General features: G+C 42.4%; 1 protein-coding gene across 5 annotated transcripts in view; it reads left to right on the forward strand.

The window, feature by feature from the left end:
* Window positions 1-9,880, forward strand: part of LOC122554218 (palmdelphin-like) — a 111,433-nt gene that overhangs the window by 66,129 nt on the left and 35,424 nt on the right. For 4 of the 5 annotated variants that reach the window (XM_043698883.1, XM_043698879.1, XM_043698882.1 and 1 more), the window contains exons 4-5: window positions 4,844-4,974; window positions 8,913-9,032. In XM_043698883.1, coding sequence (XP_043554818.1) covers window positions 4,844-4,974; window positions 8,913-9,032 — 251 coding nt within the window. The remainder of the gene's footprint in view (window positions 1-4,843; window positions 4,975-8,912; window positions 9,033-9,880) is intronic. The other variant, XM_043698884.1, reaches the window with a different exon arrangement.

Here is a 9,880-nt window from a genome sequence, read left to right on the forward strand (position 1 = left end):
ACCCCACTCCGGCCTATCACCCTCACCTTGACCTCCTTCCACCTATCGCATTTCCAACAGCCCTCCCCCAAGTCCCTCCTCCTTACCTTTTATCTTAGCCTGCTGGACACACTTTCCTCATTCCTGAAGAAGGGCTTATGCCCGAAACGTCGATTCTCCTGTTCCCTGGATGCTGCCTGACCTGCTGCGCATTTCCAGCAACACATTTTCAGCTCAGAGAAGTAGAGCAAGGCCTTAATACGTAATGACTTTTTTTTTGTATCAGTGTCTAATAAAAAAGATGAACTGAATAACTGGAACTAGTGTGAAAATTAAAAGGGAGCTATGCTTCAGGTAGATAAGTGACTTGGCCTGGACTGTGTGCACCCCAGGTTGCTAAAGGATGTATCAGTGAAGATAACCAAAGGGCTTACCTTAATATTTCAACCCTCCCTACATATGGGCAAGGTGACAAAGCACTGGTTAATGCAAATGTGGCAACTTTACTCAAGAAAGCCTGCAAGGACAGTCCAGCAACTACTGTCCAATTAGTTTAGCATGGGTAGGATTGGGGAAGGGGGTAAGGTTTTGAATCCTTAGTCAAGGAAGAAAAACTACATGCATTTGGAGAAGAAAAACTGAAAAAACTGAGGATTCAGGAAATCAGAAACAAAAATAGAAATTGCTGGAAAATCTCATCCGGTCTGGCAGCATCTGTGGAGAGAGATCATAGTTAATGTTTCAGGTCCAGTGACCCTTCATCAGAACCTTCAGGTGATGTTTTGTTGCATTTGGAGAGGTTTGAGATAATTAGGGACAGCCAATACAGATTTGTGAAAGGCAGGTCATGTTTGAGTTATCTAATTGAACTTTTTGATTAACTACTAGAAAAAGGTGGGGGTGGCAATAAATGTGGTGGATGTTACCTATGGATTTTAAGGAGATGTTTGACAAGTTGTCATATAAAAGACACTTGCACAATAAGATAACCAGTTTGCAATTGGATTTAAAAGGCATTTTCTTAGTGACAGAAAGGGGCAAGTCACGGCAAACGGTTACCGTATACACTTGAGCAATATCGATCTCACAAAAAAATCAGCCACCCATTTTTGGCCAAATAACCTGGAATTCTCCACATATTTTGTGTAAAAGTTGACCCTATTTCTTCACATAATGTTAATGTTAATGAGTCAGTATGCCGGTTGTCACGTCCCGCTCCAGCCTTCCATTATGCCAGTAGTTCCGCTCCACTCCTGGTCTTCCAGTCCGCTGGCTGTTGAGTTCCAAGCCGCATTTTCAGAATTACCATAATTCTTTTTTTCTTTCTTCATTCCATTAGAGATCAGTTGGGCTTCTGCTAATGATATGGTATGAATTTTGATGAGCATGAATTTCAGCCCCTCAAAAATAGTATCCATGTAATAGTCGACCCCATAAATTTAACTTTATAAAGTAGTCAAAAAGATGCAACTATTACTCGAGTATACACGGTATTTTTTCAGACCGGAGGGTAGTGGACATTGATCTTCCCAAATATCAGTGTTACAATCACCGCTTTCTTTTTGCTATGTATAAATAACAGGTGATCTAGATGCTGAATATCTATTGCATCTTGCTCAAGAGTTTAAAACTGGTGATGAGCATGTGAGTGGTGGATCAGCTGCTTTCTTTGCAACCTCCCTGATTGGCTACACCAAAGGTTGAAGTTCTTTATACTTAGCTGACATTTATACATTACTTTACAGAAAAGATGGCTATTCTGTTGAAACAAGGAGCCACTCACCAAAGTTTACTTGAGTTGAAAAGAACACACACGCTTATACACTCTCACTCTCTCTCTCTCTCCCCTCCCCTTTTGGGTGTTCCTGAGATATAAGGGTTTACTGCAGCCATTGCTCCGGATGCAGTCTCCTCTACATTGAGGAGACAGGACGCCTACTCACAGAGCGCTTCAGAGAACACCTCGGGACACCCGTACCCAATCAACCCCACTGCCCCATGGCCAAACATTTCAGCTCCCCCTCCCCCTCTGCCAAGAACATGCAGGTCCTGGGCCTCCTCCATCGCCACTCCCTTACTACCCAACGCCTGGAGGAAGGACGCCTCACCTTCCGCCTCAGGTCCCTCCAACCCCGTAGCATCAATGTGGATTTCACCAGTTTCCTCATTTCTCCTCCCCCACACCTTAGCCCGATTCCAACCTTCCAGCTCAGCACCATTCTCATGATCTGTCCCATCTGTCTATCTTCCTTCGCACCTATCCACTCCACTTTCCCCCTGACATATCACCTTTAACCCCAGCTCCATCCACCTATTGCACTCTCAGCTACTTTCCCCCCAGCCCCACCCCCCTTCCATTTATCTCTCCACCCCCTGAGGCTCCCAGCCTCATTCCTGATGAAGGGCTTTTGCCTGAAACGTTGATTTTTCTGCTCCTCAGATGCTGCCTGACCTGTTGTGCTTTTCCAGCACCACACTCTTGACTCTAATATTTTCACCTTTGTAAGGATTTAACCTGAGACCACAGTTAGTTGGTTAATTTCTGGGATCATCAGCAGTGTTGTTGTGGAATCATCTCAAGTTCTAAGTGGCCTCATCACCAACTTTGTTTCTTGCAACATGGATAGAGAGAAACTTTCTCAGCCTGTTTCAGAGCAGCTGTCAAAAATCCATCTCTGCTGTCAAAAGCAGTTCCTTGAAATACGATTTGGCTGCACATTCTGCGTGTTGGAGTTTTATTGTTTTACAAGCTTCAAAATAGATTCATAGAGTCATAGATTTATACAATTCAGAAAAGACCCTTCGGCCCATCAAGTCTGCACTGACATAACTACCACTAATGGCACGCTAATCCAAATTTCCTGTACTTGCACCATATCCTTGGAAGTTATGATATTTGAAGTACTCATTCAAATATTTTTAAAAGTTTGCAAGGCTTCCAGCCTTCATTACCTTCTCAGGCAATGCATTTCAGATTCCTACCGCTCACTAAGTGAAAATGTTTTTCCCAAATCTCCTTCTTGCCCTTTATCATAAAACCATGTCTTCACATGATTGACCCCTCAACCTTGGGGATCACTGCTATTTACTCCGTCTGTATCCCTCATAATCTTATACACCTCAATCATGTCGCCATTCAGTCTTCGCTGTTTTAAAGCAAACAGTAAAAACCTACCTAGTCTCTCCTTTTAACTCAATTGCTCCATCCCAGGTAACATCCTGGTAAACCTATTCTGTACTCGGTCGTGTTATCACATCCTTCCTGTAGTAAGGTGACCAGAACTGCACTCCAGTTATGGCCTAACCAATGTTCTGAACAGCTCAAACATTACCTACTTTCTCTTATAATCTATGCCACGACTGATGAAAGCAAGTATATCATATGCCTTCTTAACTACCCTATTCACACGCTCTGCCGACTTCAGAGATCTGCAAATAATTACCCAAAGATCCCTCTGTTCCTCTAAGTTACCCAATCTCCTGCCGTTCATTAAATATTCCCTCATTTTGTTTCTTCTTCCAAAGTGCATCACCAGGGTTAGACACCATCTGCCACTGCACTGCCCATCTGACCAACCCATCTATAACCTGTAATCTACAACTAACTTATTCACTGCTTACCACTCTACCAATCTTGCAGGTGATGTTTTCATTTCCAATGTGTGAAGATTCTCATAATGGTGCAAACTAGATCAGAGGCCACTCCATGCCTCCTGGAAAGGCAGCTGGGGAGGATGTTGTCTGACCCACTGTGATCTCCAGCATTTGTTGTTTCCAGTATAACACCCACCCCATTCCAGCCCACAAATGCCATCACTCTCTGTCCCCTCTGTGAGGCCACTCCACCCAACCCCAGCCCTTACTGTTTGCTCACCATACCTCCTGACCTTCCCCTCTCTGAGGCTGAATGTACTGCCTTTGGCAAAGGACTCAGCTTCATACCCTTACGCCCCCACCTTAATGAATTTTGGCTTGTCATGATGTTGAACTGTTTTCCTGCCGTTTCCATCATTTCCATCATCGTACTCACCTCTTCAGGCAGGAATCCTGCACCCCACACAACCCCACTGCACCCCACCCCTCCATTTCACTGATCCCTTCACTCACCTCGAATATTCACCCTCCACTTGGACCCTTTTCCTGGCTTCTCGCATGCCCTTGATGTCTTCATTCAAAACTGCTGAGGTAACATGGGCCACCTCAATTTCTCTGTCCCTCTCACCCACTCTAATCTGTCCCCTTTTGAATTTGCCGTACTTTGTTCTCTCCAGTCCTATCCTAACATTGTTATCAAACTGGCCAACAAAGGTGGTGCTCTTGTAGTCTGGTGCACTGATCTTTACCTTGTGGAGGCTCAACGACAACTCCCGGACACTTCTTCCTACCGCCCCCTAGACCACGAGCCCACATCTGAACATGAAGCCATTGTTGACAGGATAACACCAACCTCAATACCTCTGGACATCTTGCTCCCCACTGCCTCCAACCTTATCATTTCCCAAACCCGGACAGTCCAGTTCTTCTTCCTTCCCAAAGTCCACACACCAGCCTGCCCTGTTAGGCCCATCATATCAGCCATTTCCTGCCCCACCAAGCTCATTTCCTCCCAACTTGACTCCATCTGCTCTGCACCCTTCAGACTCTGCCCATCGACAACCACAAAGACGAGGGATCTGCCTGTACTGCTCGCAAAACAAAGCTTTTCACTGTACTCAGGTGCATGTGACAACAATCAATTAAATCAAATCATCACCTCTAAGCTCCTTTTTCTGATGAAGTAGGAGGTTGATAAAAATTACCAGATGTTGTGATGAAGTGCTGTGTTAATGGAAAACATGTCCTAATGTAGTGCTATTTCAAACAGTCAAAGAGTTTGCGAGAAAGATGGCTCTTGGAGGGAGTAACCACCATCTATCCTCAAGAAGAAGAGGCAATGAAGAAGCAGCACCAAGAAGATCAGCTTCAATCAAAGAAACTGGAACAAAATATTTTCAGGTAAACCCAAGAAAAAGTTGTCATGCTATTACAATCAGTGAAATAATATTTCAGAGCATTGTCTGCAGTTAAGGAGTGGACATTCTAAATGAAGCCATAACCAGGACAGAATGGTACAATTTTCATCAAAATTGCCTGTTGGAAAACTTGACGGGCTTTACACCTCAATTAATTTTACTCTCCACTTAACCTTTCAAAATAATATTGGCAAGACTGGAAATCTAGCACTCAACATGATCCTAGAGTCCCAAGATCAGTGAGTTCCCTTTGTATGAAGTATATATTAAGCTCAATTATCTTAATTTATTTTATGTTATAGTTTCCCATATCTAGAAACATAGACTCCATAAAAAGGCTCCAGTCAATATAACTGCTTAGGGGCTAGTGGACGAGTGACAATGTCACTGTTCAGAGCCCCAGGCTGATGATCTTGAGACATAATTCAAACATTACCACAGCAAGTAGTGGAATCAGAATTCAATAAAAACCTGGAATTGTTAGACAATATGTAATTTAGTGGCAACTATATAACCATTGTCAATTATCATAAAACATCATTTGGTTCACTAATATTATTCAGTAGGCCTGATCAGAATGTGGATGACTCTTAACTGCCCTCTGAAATGAGCTATATATGGAATATAGTGGGGCTTTCCTGATACATCTGGACTTCCATATCTAACTGCACGTGTGGAGACATGGCATTAGCTGTCACCATTGTAAGACTGAACACTACAAGCTCCACCATCACTACTACAACCAAGTCCAGGCTGCTAATCTATTTAAACAACTGTTGTCTGGCATCTTACACTTGCATCATCTCTCCCAATCAGTAGATGTATCACTTTTTCTGGAAATGTGACCCTCACAACGCCTGGAAGTCTTATGTTATTTCACTTGTCCATACACGTCTAAAGGAAGCAGGGATCATTCATACACAGCTGCTGCAGTCAATTGTTTGAATTCTTTTACTGTTCAGATACAGAAAGCTGAAAAGAAAGTTACTTGTTCTTGCTATTGTAGTAACATTAAGTCATAGCATTGCTATCAATATGGAATGGCATCATTGGATGCCTGACAATTATCAAAGCTAGCCTGGGAGCTGAATGAAAAAAAGTGAATGAAGCCTCTTTGAGAGATGAGTAGAAGATCAGTGTGATATTTTGGTTGTTCTTTGGATAAATTTAGCCTGTGCATGCTTGGAAAACATTTTTGAAAGTTGAAATTCCACAATGTCACATATAAAAGACAGTATAAGTGCTTCAAACAATTGGCTTCCTGTGATAAATGAAAGTTCCTTCTCCTTTTATTCTGTAATATTTTTAAGAATAGTCCATTTTAAGTTTAAAATGATTAATGTGGAAGATATGTCAGTTATTATATCTATATTTAAACTCATTGTCAAGGGTATGAGAGGGAGCGGCAATGAGAGCGATTACCCAAGGACTGCAGAGTAACAGCCTCATTGAAAGATCCATTTCATTTATATGTTTGTAATGGGTGAACAAAACCCAATGTTAGTTTCAAAGAAGTGAGTACATGCGACAAAAATAGAATTTGCTGGAAAAGTTCCTTCCTCAGAACTAGTTCTCTCAACCCAAAATGTTAACTCTGATTTCTCTCCACAGATGCTGCCAGACCTGCTGAGCTTTTCCATGCAATTTCCATTTTTGTTTCTGATTTACAGCATCCACAGTGCTTCGGTTTTTATTGTGTACATGCTGTAACTAGTGCATACATTGCAGACACTTACATTTTCACACATCTCCTTCCTAATACATAGTTAATCCCATTTGTCCTATTTGCAATTTTTCTTCTCAAAAGTTTCATAAATGCCCCTGTCAGGAAATATTGCCCCCTTGATCAGAGGCTAGACATTTTATGTACTGTAATTTGCTAGGGCTGCTGTCTCATTAGAGAGAGAGATGACTGGTGGTGAAATACAACTGAAGCCACCATACCTCAGGCGAGGGAAACGATGGAGAAGGAGAGTCCTTCATGGTAACTTCAGCTGGTGTTCAATCCCATGTTGTTGGCATTACACTGCTCTGTAATTGGCTTCATCCAGCCAACTGAGCTAAACTGACCACCCCCCACCCCCAGTACTCGAGAAAAGTAGAGGAAACAGAGGTAGACAGAAAACCAATTAGACATGCTGCAGAAAAAGAATCAAAACAGAAAGTGAAAGGGAGAGTATCTTAGAGTACAAATAATTCAAAAATTGTAGCAGCAGTGAACAGAGAAGAGAAAGTGAAGAATCTGTGGAATAAACTTTGATGTTAGAGGGTAACAACAAATGAACTTACTGATCTTTCTTTTCAGTGAAGGTTCATTAATCAGCACCAGTAGCCAGGGCAGGGGAGAGAGGGTTTTCTGAATATATGGGAGCCAAGGGTTCAAAAGTAGTGGTCTCTTTTATGGCATCTAACTCCTCCTCACCTCACAGACGTTGTTTTTAATCTCTGAAGGTCTCCAGTTCTGATTCGATAGATATTGAATAGCTGATAGTTAAAATATACATATTTTGTAATCTTTCCCAAAATGTATTTTAAAATGCTCACAGCACACCTAAGCCAGTGGAATGTTGCTCTGACCCAGTTTATGTGAGAGCTGATGGGGTGCACAAACTTTGATTTTAATTCTTGTACTGCCTGGTTTCAACCAAGAGATGGAGCTGAAATCATACTATAATCTGCAAAGTAATTAGATTTCTATTTCCACAATGCTCATTGACTTGGTATTCATATAGTAGGGCTGCAAAAATATAAGGTGAATTTTCAGGAGTCCCACACAGAATTCTTCACACACAGCAGCGAGTCAGGAAACAAATATGGCCTAGGGAAATGTACATCAGCTTTTGCTCTATTAAAATTCTTGCTTGTTGCTCCATTGATTTGAACTTGATTCAGAAAGCAGATTGCCACTCACTCATTACTCTGTGTGTTGATGCTAATGACAGAATTGATTTTGCAGCATTACAAGGCATCAAGTAAAATTATAAGAGGCATGGACAGGGTATTCAGAAAGAGGCTTTTCCCCTTGATGGAAGGATCAATGACTGGGAGCGTAAATTTATGATAAGGGCAGCAGGTTTAGAGGGGATGTGAAGAGAAAATCCTTTTCACCCACAAGATGGTGGGAACCTGAAACTCCCTGTCACTGTAGGGGTGGGAGAGGCAGAAACCACCATACATTTAAGAAGTATCTAGATGTGGACTTGTGATGCCAAGGCATACAAGCTTATGGACCAGGTGCTAGAAAATGGGAATAAAATAGCAAGGTGATTGTTTTCGACTTGTATCGATATGGGCTAAAGGGCTTTTTCCTGTTCTGTAAGTCATTATGACTCAATGATAGCACTGAAACTGGTGATGTGGCTGAACTGGTTTTCAGAAGCTGGCTAAATATCTACTATGACTGATTCTACTATCCCTCTATTCTTTTTTATCTCATGTATACAATCAAGTTTCCTTTTAAGGTATCAATGTTACCTACTTCATTGAGCCACATCATCACCTGTCTTTAACTGAATTCTTTGTCAACTCTATTTAATCTATTAGTGAACATCTTACAATTGTGTCCTTTTGATTTGGACTGGCTCACAAATGAAATAATTTCTCCACCATATTGATCATCGTCATCATTTTTAGGACAGCTCTTTGTCTTCTCCTTTCCAGTGAGAATAGCAAGAATAAACCTTTCACTCAGAGACAACCTCCTCAACATCTCTGCCCCTTCAGTACTTTAAATGTTTCAATGTAATTGTACTAAACTTTAATAATAGAGGCCCATTATACACAACATCTCTTTATAGGACAGCCTTGTCAGCTCAGAAAACAATCTGCTGAGCCTTAGTTGAAATGCACTCCAAGGCACATGTACCCTTCGACAGGGAGGAAATGAAAAATAGTCACATTACTAAGTGTTGTCTTCCACAGGTACCTATTGCAGCAAAATGTCCTTACTACTGTATTAGGAGGAATATTTTCATGCAAAGAATCGTCTTCTGAACAAGGTGATAGAAGTGCAAACCTAACTCCAACTCCCAGCAGTTATGGGTAATATCATTTGCCTTCTGAATTGCTTGCTGGATGTGTAATTTGTTTAGGTTTACTCAAATCCCTCTGCATTCCAACATTGTCTCTGTTTCTGGCCTTTTTAGAAAAACTTTTGATTTTTCATTCTTCCTATTAAAGTGGATGTTTTGCATTTAATATTACTTCAGGCATCTTCTCTGCAAATCAGGTGACCGGTCCATACTCCTTGTCAAGAGTGTGGTGCTGGAAAAGCACAGCAGGTCAGGCATGCTTTGAGGAGCAGGAGAATTGATGTTTTGGGCAGGAACCCTTCATCAGGAATGAGGCTTGTCAGGCGAGGGGGTGGAGAGATAAATGAGAGGGGCGTGGGGCTGTGGGGGGGAGGGGGGAAGGTAGCTGAGAGTGTGATAGGTAGATAGAGTTGGGGGTAATGGTGATAGGTTGGAGAAGAGAGTGAAGCAGATAGGTGGGAAGGAAGATGAACAGGTAGGACAGATCATGAGGATGGAGCAAGTAGGCGCTTCAGAGAACATCTCCGGAACTCCCGCACCAATCAACCACACCACCCCATGACTGAACATTTCAACTCACCGTCCCACTCTGCCAAGGACATGCAGGTCCTGGGCCACATTCTAACCACCCGACGCCTCATCTTCCACCTTGGGACCCTCCAACCCCACGGCATCAATGCTGACTTCACCAGTTTCCTCATTTCCCCTCCCCACCTTATCCCAGTTCTAACCTTCCAACTCGACACCGCCTTCATGACCTGTCCTACCTGTCCATCTCCCTTTCCCTGCTATGTGCTTCACCCTCCTCTCTGTCCTATCACTTTCACTTATCACACTCTCAGCTACCTTACCCCCCCC

This window comes from Chiloscyllium plagiosum, chromosome 11 (assembly GCF_004010195.1).
Source record: "Chiloscyllium plagiosum isolate BGI_BamShark_2017 chromosome 11, ASM401019v2, whole genome shotgun sequence".
In the NCBI taxonomy this organism is placed as follows: domain Eukaryota; kingdom Metazoa; phylum Chordata; class Chondrichthyes; order Orectolobiformes; family Hemiscylliidae; genus Chiloscyllium; species Chiloscyllium plagiosum.